The sequence below is a fragment of the Corapipo altera genome, unplaced genomic scaffold (genome assembly GCF_003945725.1).
Source record: "Corapipo altera isolate COAL_440 unplaced genomic scaffold, ASM394572v1 223, whole genome shotgun sequence".
Classification (NCBI taxonomy): domain Eukaryota; kingdom Metazoa; phylum Chordata; class Aves; order Passeriformes; family Pipridae; genus Corapipo; species Corapipo altera.
Genome location: NW_020885074.1, coordinates 245,136 through 257,490, shown reverse-complemented (window position 1 = coordinate 257,490; position 12,355 = coordinate 245,136). Strand labels below are relative to the sequence as shown.

Below are 12,355 nucleotides of genomic sequence, written 5' to 3'. Positions count from 1 at the left end.
GTTTTCCCGGTTCCTCCAGGACCGGGACACCCCCTCCCTCCCATAGACCCTCCTTTACCCCCCCCGGGCCGCCCGTCCCGCGACCCCCCCATGGAGAACTTCCAGAAGGTGGAGAAGATCGGGGAGGGCACCTACGGGGTCGTGTACAAGGCCCGGAACAAGGTGACGGGGGAGGTGGTGGCACTCAAGAAGATCCGCCTGGACACGTGAGTGGGGGGTCCCGGGGGGGTCTGGGGGGTTCGGGGGTCCCGGGGCTCAACCCCCCTTCCCACAGGGAGACCGAGGGCGTCCCCAGCACGGCCATCCGGGAGATCTCCCTGCTCAAGGAGCTCAACCACCCCAACATCGTCAAGTGAGTGGGGGGCTGGGAGGGGGGGGTCCGGGGCTGGGGGGTCGCTGGGAGCCCTGTGACTGTGTAAAGACCCGTGGCTGTGGGGAGATGTGGGGAACTGTGGCTGTGGGGTGGCCCCGTGGGGAGCCGAGGCCATGGGACCCCTGTGCCTCTGGCTGTGACAGTCCCGTGGCCATGCCAAGCCCCCGGGGCTGTGGGGGGGCCCCGTGGCCCAGGCTCTGCCCACCCCTCCCTCAGGCTCCTGGACGTGATACACACGGAGAACAAGCTCTACCTGGTCTTTGAGTTCCTGCACCAGGACCTGAAGAAGTTCATGGACTCCTCGTCCCTCAGCGGCATCGCGCTGCCCCTCATCAAGGTGGGAGGGCGGCCACGGTGTGGGGCCCTAAACCCCCCCGGGGTGACTCTGGGGTCCCTTGGTGTCCCCCAGGATGTGCCCAGGGGGTCCCTAAGCCCCCCCAGGGTGACACTGGAGTACCCCATGGCACGTCCTGGGGCATCCCATCGTCACCCTGGGGGCTGTGGGGACCCCTGGGCACACCCCAGGGTCACCCCGAGCGGGGGTCCCGGGGGGCTGGCCAGCCTGGGGGAGGGGTCCTGGCCACGCTGACCCCCCCGGCCCCGCAGAGTTACCTGTTCCAGCTGCTGCAGGGCCTGGCGTTCTGCCACGCCCACCGAGTGCTGCACCGCGACCTCAAACCACAGAACCTGCTCATCAACGCCGACGGCGCCATCAAACTGGCCGACTTCGGGCTGGCCCGCGCCTTCGGGGTGCCCGTGCGCACCTACACCCACGAGGTGGGCGCCGGGGGGGCTCGGGGGGCGCTGGGGGGGTCAGGGGTGCTCACAGCATCCCCTCGGTGTGGCAGGTGGTGACCCTGTGGTACCGAGCCCCCGAGATCCTGCTGGGCTGCAAGTACTACTCAACAGCTGTGGACATCTGGAGCCTGGGCTGCATCTTCGCTGAGATGGTGGGTGACACGGGGGTCCCCAGGGCCCCCCAGCGTGCTCAGAGCCCCCAGGATGATGGTGGGGTCCCTGGGAGTGTGCCCTGGGGGTCCCCATACTCCCTCCCCCAGGGTGGTGCTGAGATCTCCCTGGATGTGCCCAAGAGTGACTCTGGGGTCCCCCAGGGTGCTCAGACCACCCAGAGTGACTCTGGGGTCCCTCAGGGTGTGTCCTGGGGTCCCCAGACCCCGCTGGTGTGACACTGTGGACCCCTGGGCTGTGCTCCCCCCACCCTGGGGGTCAGTCCAGCGGCTCCTGGGGTGCAGCCCTGACGTCAGCGGGGTGTGGGGTGACAAAGGGGCTTTGTGAGGGTCCAGGGGGGACATCATGTGAGCCCCCCCCGTGCCCACGTCATGCGGGCGACCGCAGCCCCCGGAAATCCGGGGGGTCACGAGGGGCTGGTGTGAGAGCTCACGGGGTGGGGGCCGCGTGTGACCCCCATCCGAGGGGACAGACCTCCCCTGGTGCTGCACTGGGGGACAGCGAGGAGGAGGAGGGGGTGAAGGTGCTCAGCCCCCCCAGTGCTGGTCCCAGGGACCCCCAGGAGGGGCTGTGGCCATGCTGGGGGTGGAGCAGGGCCCGATGTGAGACCCCCTGTCCCTCTGGGGGTCCAGCTCTGCACCAGGGGGACCCCTGGGGGGGCTCAGAAGTGTTTGGGGGGTGGGGGGTGGGAGAATGGGTGTCCCTGGGATGAGACCAAGGGTTTGGTGCCCAGGGGGTCCCCAGACCCCCCAACGTGACTCTGGGGTTCCTTGGGTGTGTCCTGAGCGTCCCCAGATCCTCCCCGGGTGACTCTGGGGTCCCCCAGGGTGCTCAGGCCCCCCCAAGGTGACTTTGGGGTCCCCCCCACCCCCTGCCCAGATCACCCGCCGTGCCCTGTTCCCGGGGGACTCGGAGATCGACCAACTCTTCCGGATTTTCCGCACCCTGGGGACCCCCGACGAGGCCGCCTGGCCGGGGGTCTCGGCCATGCCCGACTACAAGCCCAGCTTCCCGAAATGGGCCCGGCAGGACTTCGGCAAAGTGGTGCCTCCGCTGGACGAGGAGGGGCGGAAGCTGCTGGCGGTGAGTGAGGGGCTCAGGGCGGTGGGGGGGGTGCGTGGGACCCCCCAACCGCCCCCTCACCCCCTTTCCTCCCCCAGCAAATGCTGCACTACGACCCCAACAAGAGGATCTCCGCCAAGGCGGCGCTGGGACACCCCTTTTTCCAGGATGTCACCCGAGCTGTCCCCCACCTGCGCCTCTGAGGACCCCCCCACCCCAGGGGTCCCCCCAGAGCAGAGCCAGACCCCCCCACCGGGACAGGGGGGGTCCCACGCCCGTCCTGCTCTGCCCCCTCAGCACCCAGGGGCCCCCCCCCAACCTGGACTCTTGGCACTTAATGGCCCCTCTGGGGGGGTCTCTGGGACCAGCACGGGGGGGGCTGAGCACCTTTGTGTCCCCCTCCATCTTCCTCCCCCTCCTCGCTGTTCCCGAGCTCGGTGCTGTGGGGGGGTCTGTCCCTCCCTTGTCTCAGCCCTGCGGGGGTGGGACAGTGTTTTCACCCTGGGGGACTCCCACTGGTCGGGACTCCCCCTTGTCCCCCCCTGCCCCTCCCCTCCCTCCTCGCGGGTTTTTTTTGTAACTTTGCAAATTTTCGTAGCAAATGTCGAACTTGGTGTGTGGTGCCTGCAAAGGGGGGCGGGGGGGATTTAGGGGGGAAACCGTGTCACCATCGCCCCCGATCTGTCACATCACTCCCCCATTGCCCCCTCTGCCCGTGGGGCCCCCAAAATGACACCCAGACCTTCCCCCCCCATTCCCCTGTCTGTGTCCCCCCATCCCCACCATGTGCCCCCGTAGGGCCCCCCCGTGTCCTCCCCGTGTCCTCCCCGTGTCCCCTTTGCCCCCCGAGCCCCCCCCGTGTCCCCCAGCCCCGGGGGCACCTTAGGCCACGCCCCCGTGCGGCCTGGAGCGCCGCGATTGGCCAGCCGTGGGCCCGCCCCCCAGCCATGGGCGGGGCGCTCACGGGTCGCGGCTTCCGGCGGCCCCTCCTGTCAGTCACGGGAACCACCTCCTGTGATTGGGCGAGGCTGCAGCTCCCCGCGTTCTCATTGGCTGCTGGCCCTCCCGAGGTCCGCCCCCGTGGGTCACCTTATTTGTTGTCGGCTCCGCACCCCCTGCGTGGCTCCATTGGTCCCATACCGCGTCACTCAGCCCAAGCCCCGCCTCTTCATGACGCTCCCTCCCTTCCTATTGGCCGTTTCCTTGCCCATCTCTCCGCTCGCCGCCGCCCATTTGCCAAACCGCGCGGGGGCGGGGCGCTATGCCCTGGCTCGTCCTCCCATTGGCGCGGCGCGGAGGCGGGGGCGGCGCTGATTGGCCGTGGCGCCGCTCGGTCCCGCCCGCGGCAGCAGGGTTTGGTTGAGCGCTGTTTGTGCGCTCGGGGCCGCGCCGGGAGCGACCGGAGGTACCGGGGGGGCACCGGGGGGGCGGCACCGCCGGGGCGGCACCGGGAGCGGGGGGGGACACGGCGGGGCGGGAGCGCGGGCACGGGCGGGCCCCGGGGAGCTGGAGGAGGTTGGGGGGGCGCCACCCCCCGGGCGGGGTTTGGGGGGGACCTGGAGGGGCCGGGACCCCCCTCCCGGAGGTGTCGCGGTGTCGGGGCCGGGTCCTCCCCGTGGGGAGCGGGCGGTGCCCCGTTCTGGGGGTTTCACCCCCCTTCCCGCTATGGGGGTGTTTCCCCCACCCAGTATGGGGGTCGTTACCCCCCCTCCCGTTATGGGGGTCTCCACCCCGTTATGGGCGTGTTTAGCCCATTACTGGGGCACTTCTCCCCACACTTGGCCGGTTCTGGGCCTCCCTTCCCCGGCCCAGGCAGAGGCACCGGGAGCCCCCCGGCCCCTCCCCGGGAGGGGGGTCCGGGTTGGGCTGTGGGACCCCCTGTGTTTGGGGCCGGTCCCAGTCCTGGTAGGAATTCCCGGTGTGGGATTGGCTGCTCCAGGAGTTTGGGGGTGAATCACGGACAGGGAGACACCCCCATTGCCCCCAGCTCCTGCCCCATCCCTGCGCTGGGGGGGCTCCTCTGGGGGGGCTGGGGGAGGCCCCGACTCCTTCCCTGCCTGGTGCTCGTCCCTCCTCCCAGTGCCTGCCCTGGAGCTGGGGATCCCCCAGAATTTGGGAACCCTCAGAGCTGAGGCTCCCCCCAAGCTGAGGTTCCTCCAGAATGGGGGTCCCCGGGTGCCTTCACCCTGATCTGGGGCTCCCTGGGCCTCTCCTGCTCCACTGAGCCTCCACTGAGCCACGGGGTGCTCCCTGTCCCCCCGGGTGCTCCCTGTCCCCCCGGGTGCTCCCTGTCCCTGGAGTGTGGGTCTCCAGCAGCACCAAACCCCCCAGAGCCATCAGGACACGGAGGTGCCCGGCCCTTCCTGGAGCAGCACATCCATGGATTCTGTCCCAAGGGAATCTCCTGTTCCCCACCAGGGATCCCCTGGGATCTCTCTGGGAGGATGAGGATCCTCTCCAGGGGGTCCTGGGTGTGTTGATGGTTTGGGGAGGGACGGTGGGGCCGAGTGGTCACTGTGCCCGAGGGGTTGGGGGCCAGCCAGGGCTCGGCCAGATCCCTGGAGCTGGGGCAAGATCCCGGAGTTTCACTGGGGAGGGGTCCCAGCGTTTCAATAATGAGGGGTCCTAGTGTTTGATTAGGGAGGAATCCCAGGGTTCCATTGAGGAGGGATCCTGGTGGTTTGTTAAGGGAAGATCCAAGTGTTCCACTGAGGAGGGATCCCGGTGTCTTGTTGGGGAAGGATCCCACTTTTTCGTTAGAGATGGATCCCAGTGTTTGGTTAGGGAGTGATCCCAGTATTCCATTGGGAAGTGATCCCAGTGTTCCATTAGGGAGGGATCCCAGGGTTTCCTTGGGGACAGCCCTCCCCCGGGGTCCCCGTTGGTCCCTCACAGCCGAGTCCCGGCTCCGCTGTCCCGGCCCCATGGCCAAGGCCGGGCTCCCCCCGGGCCCCCCGGCACTGCTGGGACTGATCCTGGTGGTCCCTGTGGCCACCCCAGCACCGCTGGGGCCGATCCTGGTGGTCCCAGCCCCACGTGGCTCCGTCAGGGCGTGGTTGGGCCACAGGAACAGCCCGGGTGGCAACAGGAAAAGCCGTTACTGGCCGGGCTGTCGCAATCCCGGTGACGGGCTGTCCCGGCTCCGTCCCCTTTGGGAAGGGCTGCACCAGGCGGTGTTTTGGGGGAGCTGGAGCGAGGCCCCTCGGGATCCCTGTGGCGCGGCACAGCCCCGGTTGATCCGTTGTCAGGGCAAGATCCCAGTATTCCACTGAGGAGAGATGCCAGTGTTCCATTGAGGAAAGATCCTGATGTCCCATTGAGGAGGGATCCCAATGCTTTGATGAGGAGTGATCCTGGTGTTTCGTTGTGGAGGGATCCCAGTGTTCCACTGAGGAAAGCTCCAGTGTTTTGTCAAGGATGGGTCCGAGCGTTCAGTCAAGGTGGGATCACAGTATTCCATTAGAGAGGGATCCCAGTGTCCCACTCAGGAGGCAGCCAGTGCTCCAGCATCCAGGGAGAGCAGGGTTTGTATCCCCACGTGCTGCCTCGCTCCGTGGATCCGCCCATCCAGCAGCTGACGGCACAGGAACACCCGAAATGGCAGCAGAATCCCTGGGATTGGGGTGTGGGCACCTTCCACCTGGAGCCGGGATGTTCTGGTGGGACCTGATGGGTCTGATGGCCCAAAAATCCAAGTTCCCTCTGAGGGAATCCAAGTCTGGGGGATTGTGTCTCCCATGATCCCTCAGAGGATCCCTGGGATCTCCTGGATCCGTGTGGCCAACACAGGTGGGGATGGACACATCCTGGAGCATTGGCTCCATCCGGAGCTGGATGGGAAGAGCTGAAGCCTCCAGGAAACCAGGGGCTCCAGGAGGTGTCCAGGGGCTCCGTGGGGTGTCCAGGGGCTCTGAGGGGAGCAGTGGGGAAGGGATGGCTCCGTCCTAGAGCTCCCCTTGGAGCAGGGGGGAGGAGGAAGCTCCCACCTCCCCGTGGAGGAGGAGCCCCCGTGGTCCTCCACAGAAAGCCGGGATCCACCGGGACCCAGAGGTCCTGGAAAAAGTGCTTTGGGGGTTGTAGCATTCCCTGTGCCTCGGGAAGTGATGTGTGGAGGAGTTTGTGTTCCCAGGGCTCTGCCGGGCCTTGGGTGGGAACAGAACAACCCCCTTATCCGGGATAGCCGGGTTGGATCCGTGCTGTGCTTGGAGTTGTTTCCTGCTGGGATCCAGCTGGATCCCTGCTCCCGGGAAGGGGAACTGGCCACAAACAACTTTCTGCCTGGGCTGGTCTCTGACCCCTGTCCTGGCCCCACCGGAATCTGCTGCGGGCTTGGGACGGAGCATTCCTGGGCACTGCGAGGTTGGATCCCGAGACAAACAATCCCAGCAGGAATTCCTCCTGCCCGGTGACCCCGGTTGGTCTCCGAGTGCCCCTCCCAGAGCCGCGTCCTTCCGGGGCTGGCAGGGATTGTGCTCCATCCCAGGGAATGTGCAGGGATTGTGCTCCATCCCAGGGAATGTGCAGGGATTGTGCTCCATCCCAGGGAATGTGCAGGGATTGTGCTCCATCCCAGGGAATGTGCAGGGATTGTGCTCCATCCCGGGGGATGTGCAGGGATTGTGCTCCATCCCAGGGAATGTGCAGGGATTGTGCTCCATCCCGGGGGGATGTGCTCTGCACCCCAACCTGGGCAGCACCATCAACCCCTGCTGCTCCACTCCGGAGTGGAAAACAAAGCAAAACCGGGGAGAAATAAATAAAAAAAAACCAAAACCAGGGCGGGGGGACGTTTGGGAAGAGCCGGGGAGTTTTCCAAAGCCTCTTCCTGGCCAGCAGCCGGAGCCACTGTGGCATCTCCCGGGCCTGGAGCCACTGTCCTGCCACCCCTTCCCGGCTCCGGCGTGTCCCGGCTGGAGCTGCTCCGGGAGCGGGAGGAGTGCTGACTCACTCCCAGCCTCCTCGGCTGCCGGATCCCGGCGGCCTGGCTCCGAGATTAGCTCCTTCCCACCCAGCTGCTCCAGGAAATCCCTCGGGAATTGGAGCTCGGGGAGCGCGGCCGTGGCCGGCGAGTCCCTGCCACGTGCTGGGGGGAGCCCCCGGGGAAGGGGGGGAGACCCCCGGGGACGGATCCCGTGGGGATGATCCCACCCTGGGGGAACGTCGTGCTGAGGGATCTCCCCTTCTCCCCCCAGGAGAGCCGAGGGATCGGTGCCTTCCAAGCTCTCCAGTGGGTCCGGCAGCACCGGGGCCATGACGAGCCGTGGGGCCGCCAGGCCCAACGGGCAGTCCCAGGCCAGTAAGATCTGCCAGTTCAAACTGGTGCTGCTGGGAGAGTCGGCCGTGGGCAAGTCCAGCCTCGTGCTGCGCTTCGTGAAGGGGCAGTTCCACGAGTACCAGGAGAGCACCATCGGGGGTGAGTCCCTTGGACACGAGCCCAGGCTGCGAATCCCCCCCGGGACACGAGTGGGGGCACAGGGAGGGCTCCCCGGAAGGACTCGGGATGCGGGGAAGGACCTGGGGTGCAGGGGTGGCTCCCCCCGGCCGTCACTGACCCCCCCCTCCCGGCAGCGGCGTTCCTGACCCAGTCCGTGTGCCTGGACGACACGACGGTGAAGTTCGAGATCTGGGACACGGCGGGGCAGGAGCGGTACCACAGCCTGGCCCCCATGTACTACCGGGGCGCCCAGGCCGCCATCGTGGTCTACGACATCACCAACCAGGTGGGGCAGGGGCTCGGGGGGGTCCTGTGTCCCCGCAGGGATCGGGATCGTCCCTGAATTCCCACCTCTGCCGCAGGAAACGTTCGCGCGGGCGAAGACATGGGTGAAGGAGCTGCAGAGACAAGCCAGCCCCAGCATCGTCATCGCCCTGGCCGGCAACAAGGCTGACCTGGCCAGCAAACGCATGGTGGAGTACGAGGTGAGGGGCCTCCTGGGGGTCCCGGGGCCGGGGGCCGGGAGGTGCCGGAGCTGACGGGTCCCGTCCGTGCAGGAGGCGCAGGCGTACGCGGACGACAACAGCCTGTTGTTCATGGAGACGTCGGCCAAGACAGCCATGAATGTGAACGACCTCTTCTTGGCCATCGGTGAGGCTCCCCGGGGGCACACGGGGGGATTGTCCCACCCCAAACGGGCGTCTCGGGAGGCTGAGCAGGGCAGGGGGGGTTTGTGCCAGGGCTGGGAGGGAGCAGCTCGAAGGGAAGCGGCTCCTTCTCACTGGGAAGGGCCCAACTGGAGAAAAAGAGGCTCAGGGGGGACCTTCTGGCTCTCCACAACTCCCTGACAGGAGGGGGGAGCCGGGGGGAGGTCGGGCTCTGCTCCCAGGGAACAAGGGACAGGACAAGAGGGAACGGCCTCAAGCAGTGCCAGGGGAGGGTCAGGCTGGACATCAGGAGGAATTTCTGCATGGAAAGGGTGCTCAGGCATTGGCAGGGGCTGCCCAGGGAGGTGGTGGAGTCCCCATCTTTGAGGGTGTCCAAGGAAGGACTGGATGTGGCACTCAGTGCTCTGGGCTGGGGGACAAGGTGGGAGACAGGCACAGGCTGGACTCCATGGGCTGGGAGGGCTTTCCCAACCTCGAGGATTCTGGGATTCTGTGCTGAGGTGACTCAGCCGGGTCGCCCCTCCCAGTCCCACCTCCCAGTCCCACCTCCCCTGTCCCCCCTCCAGCCAAGAAGCTGCCAAAGAACGAGCCCCAGAGCACGAGCGGCGCCGGGGGCCGGAGCCGGGGCGTGGACCTGCACGAGCAGAGCCAGCAGAACAGGAGCCAGTGCTGTAGCAACTGAGCCAAGATCCCACCTCCGTCCCCGTCCACGCCGCACCTCCACCCCGGCACCGAGCCCCCCGAACCAGGACCCTCCCAGAGCTCCTCTAACTGCACTTTTTAATGCTTCGAAGCCACCACCTGGCACCCGATCCCACCTGGCACCCGATCCCACCACCCCACCCACCGCCCCGGAGGCAGCGGAGCCAGATCAGCTGGGACTTAACTTCTGAGAAACAACGAACTCTTCTTCACTTTGTATTATAGGTGCAAATAGCGCCCTAACGCTCGGATTCCTCCCTCCATCTCCCCCTCTCCCCCTCCCTCTCTGCTTTGGGAAATCTGGGTTCCCCAAACTGCCCCCTCCTGCCCCCGCCCCGCTGTGGGGGGTCCCCGGGGGGCGGCAGCACCGACCTCATCGCGCCGAACCGGCCGGAACCAGAGCCCTCCGGAGCCGACGGGGCTTTTCCACGGGGTCTGTCACGGATTTCTTTGGAATTTTTATTATTTTCTCCCCCCTCCTCTTTCCCGTTGGGCTGTCGGGGAGAGGGAAGCTGCAGTGTCCTTCATTTCTTCCGAGGTGGCCTTTTTGATGGAAGATTGGAAGTGCCTGGGGACTTTTTTTGGGGGGGGGTCAGTGGGTTCCTGCTGGACCCCAAGTGCTGCAGGTGACCCCTCCCCAGCGCCCGCCCTCGCTCTGCTGTGCTATGGCTCTGTGGGCCCGTCCCCACGGCCACCCCGGCTGTGGCCACCCCACAGTGGTGTCCCCACGGCCACCCCGGCTGTGGCCACCCCACAGTGGTGTCCCCTCAGTGACCCCGGCTGTGGCCACCATGTCCCCCTGGTGATCCCAGCTGTGGTGGCCCCCCAGGTGCCCGCAGTGATCCCACCCCACGGGTGATATCCCCCCAGTGATGCTGGTGGCCATCCCACAGGTGACATGACCCCAGCTGTGGCTGCCCCACGGGCGATGTCCCCCTGCTCATCCTGACCCGGTGATCTTGGCCACGGCCACCCCACGGGCTGTCCCCTGCTCCCGGTGATCCCAACCCACATCCACGTCCCCCTGGTGCTCCCACCGATCCCCACGGTTTGTCCTGGTCCTGGTTTGCACTTTAGTGGTGAAATGTCCTGTTGAGACTCACCTCGGTTCTGTTCGTGTGTCTGGGGGTGCCGGGGGGGCAGCGGTGCCACCACCCTCCCCTCGTCCCTCTGCTTTTCCCTACGGAACTTCTGGAGCTGGAGGGACCCTCGGTGGTGGGGTGGGATGGGCGAGGTCCCCCATCCCAGGTGCTGCCACACAAGGGGACACCCCAAAATGTGGACACCCCAAATCAGGGACACCCCGAACTGGCAGCACCCACCTGGGCCCGGCTCCCTGCTGGCAGCGTGGGGGGCTCTGGGGACCCCTCGGGCCCGGGGGAACTGGAGGGGCCGTGGCTGTGGGGCAGAGGGACCAGTCTCATATGAAGCCCCCCAGCACGGGGGCAGAGCCCACAGGATTTCAGCCCCCTCCCGCTGCCGGGGCAGCCCCCCAGGGACCCTCTGGCCACCGTTCTGGTGCTCCCAGTGCTTCATGTCACGGCCTGGGAGCCCCCCGAGTGGGTGACACGTATTTAACAAGGGCTGGGGACCCCAGACCCCCTCCCCATCTTCTAGCTCAAACCCTGGACCAAATGAGGGACACTGCAGCTTCTCTCACTCTTTTTTTTCTCTTTTTTTCTGCTTTTTCTCTTATTATTGTTATTATTTTTGCTTTGGGAAAGCTCCTCCATCGCAGTGAAATAACAATCGTGGTAACAGAACTCGGCCGCTAATTTACCGATGTATTTAATGTAAGTAAAACCAAACCGAACAACAAAAACAGAAGGAAAACAAAAAAAAGAACTTTGTGTGCTCAGGGCGGGGTTTAGGGGCGGGGGGGGGTGACTTGGACCACGCAGCCACCCGTGTTGGCACGGGGCAGGAGCCGGAGCCATCCGGTGCCAGCAGCCGGTGTGAGATCGCGGCTCTGCCCTGATAAGACTTATCGGAGCTCCCAGAGGGGTGGCGGCCGCCGGGGCTTTGACCTCCCCCTCGCCGGGACAACCGGGACCGGCACCGGGGCAGCGCTGCCCGCGGAGCCCCGACCGCGTGGCCGCTCGAAGCCCCCCAAGGGCTGGGGCCGCTGTTGCCCCTTTAAGCCCGGGCTGGTGGGGCCCACTCTCCGGTGAGGCCACGCCCACGCGGCCCCGTAAGGTAAACAGAGGGGGCGTGGCCAGGGGGCTCACCCTCATTGAGGCCCCGCCCCTCGCCCCCCTCTTAAAGCGGCAGCGCCGCTGGGACGTCGCGGGAGTGGAACCGTTACGCAGGTGGGCGACGGGGGCAACCGGGACACGGCCGGGACCGGGCTGGGGCTGGGGAGGGGGGAGCACCGGGACCGGGCTGGGGAGGGGGGAGCACCGGGACCGGGCTGGGACTGGGGACAGGGGAGCACCGGGGCCGGACTGGGGAGGGGGGAGCACCGGGACCGCGCTGGTGGAGGGAGAACCGGGACTGGGATGGGGTTGGGGAGGGGGAAACTGGGAGTGGGACCGGTCTGGGGTTGGCGGGGGGGAGAAGAGGGTTTGTCACACGCGGATGTCCCCCGTTCCTGCTTCCCCCGGGAGCGTCACCGGAGCCGCTTCCCGGTAACGGTGCCCGGTGACCGTTCCAGCTGCTCTGTCTCTCTCCCGTTCAGGAGCCGCCGCGATGCTGCTGCTCCGGGCCGTCGTGGGGCGCAGGTAAGAGCCGCCCGCCCGTCAGGGCTCCCCGGTGCCCGGCGGGGCCCGGTGTGAGCCCCCGCTGTCCCCGCAGGCTCCCGCCGCTGACGCAGCTCCGCCGCGGCTCCTCCCGGTTCGCCGCCGGTGCCGCGGCCGGGGGGGGGACGCCGGGGGGCGGCCCCGGTGCTGGCGGCGCTGCTGGGGCTCGGGGCCGTCCTCGCCTACGGAGAACGGCGGCGACGGGTGAGCGGCACCGGGGGGGCTGAGTGCCGGGATGGCGGGAGAAGTACCGGGGGGGCGGCACCGGGGGGGGTCCTGCGGGGAGGGGTGACACCCCTGGGTCCTTCCCTGGGACGGGGGCAGCGGGGTGGGGGGATCCCGGGGAAGGGGCAGCACCAGGACGGGGGGTCCTGGGGATGCAGCACCGCGGGGGGGGGATCCCGAAAAA

General features: G+C 67.2%; 3 protein-coding genes across 3 annotated transcripts in view; all 3 read left to right on the top strand.

Annotated features, from left to right (window-relative positions):
* The first annotated feature begins 49 nt into the window (after positions 1-49).
* Positions 50-2,873, top strand: CDK2 (cyclin dependent kinase 2). Its single transcript, XM_027669247.1, has 7 exons — positions 50-206; positions 275-352; positions 590-710; positions 980-1,150; positions 1,222-1,323; positions 2,222-2,425; positions 2,503-2,873. The coding sequence occupies exons 1-7, from the start codon at positions 91-93 to the stop codon at positions 2,605-2,607; spliced, it is 897 nt and encodes a 298-aa protein (XP_027525048.1). The 5' UTR covers positions 50-90; the 3' UTR covers positions 2,608-2,873.
* Positions 2,874-3,716: 843 nt separating this feature from the next.
* RAB5B (RAB5B, member RAS oncogene family) lies at positions 3,717-11,050 on the top strand. The gene is made up of 6 exons (XM_027669248.1): positions 3,717-3,809; positions 7,597-7,817; positions 7,973-8,124; positions 8,201-8,323; positions 8,396-8,489; positions 9,073-11,050. Exons 2-6 carry the CDS (start codon positions 7,655-7,657, stop codon positions 9,186-9,188), a joined length of 648 nt encoding a protein of 215 aa, XP_027525049.1. The 5' UTR covers positions 3,717-3,809; positions 7,597-7,654; the 3' UTR covers positions 9,189-11,050.
* A 671-nt stretch (positions 11,051-11,721) lies between these two features.
* The window catches only part of SUOX (sulfite oxidase), a 2,847-nt gene continuing 2,213 nt past the window's right edge, over positions 11,722-12,355 (top strand). Inside the window, 3 exon segments of the mRNA XM_027669246.1 lie at positions 11,722-11,928; positions 12,002-12,058; positions 12,060-12,150. Of these exon segments, the coding sequence (XP_027525047.1) occupies positions 11,897-11,928; positions 12,002-12,058; positions 12,060-12,150 (180 nt within the window). The 5' untranslated portion in view covers positions 11,722-11,896.

Coding starts and splice junctions, on each gene's coding strand:
- CDK2 (XM_027669247.1), top strand. CDS start 91: ATGGAGAACTTCCAGAAGGTGGAGAAGATCGGGGAGGGCACCTACGGG. Junction 711..979: donor TCGCGCTGCCCCTCATCAAG/GTGGGAGGGCGG, acceptor CCGGCCCCGCAG/AGTTACCTGTTCCAGCTGCT. Junction 2,426..2,502: donor AGGGGCGGAAGCTGCTGGCG/GTGAGTGAGGGG, acceptor TTCCTCCCCCAG/CAAATGCTGCACTACGACCC.
- RAB5B (XM_027669248.1), top strand. CDS start 7,655: ATGACGAGCCGTGGGGCCGCCAGGCCCAACGGGCAGTCCCAGGCCAGT. Junction 7,818..7,972: donor CCAGGAGAGCACCATCGGGG/GTGAGTCCCTTG, acceptor CCCTCCCGGCAG/CGGCGTTCCTGACCCAGTCC. Junction 8,125..8,200: donor TCTACGACATCACCAACCAG/GTGGGGCAGGGG, acceptor CCTCTGCCGCAG/GAAACGTTCGCGCGGGCGAA.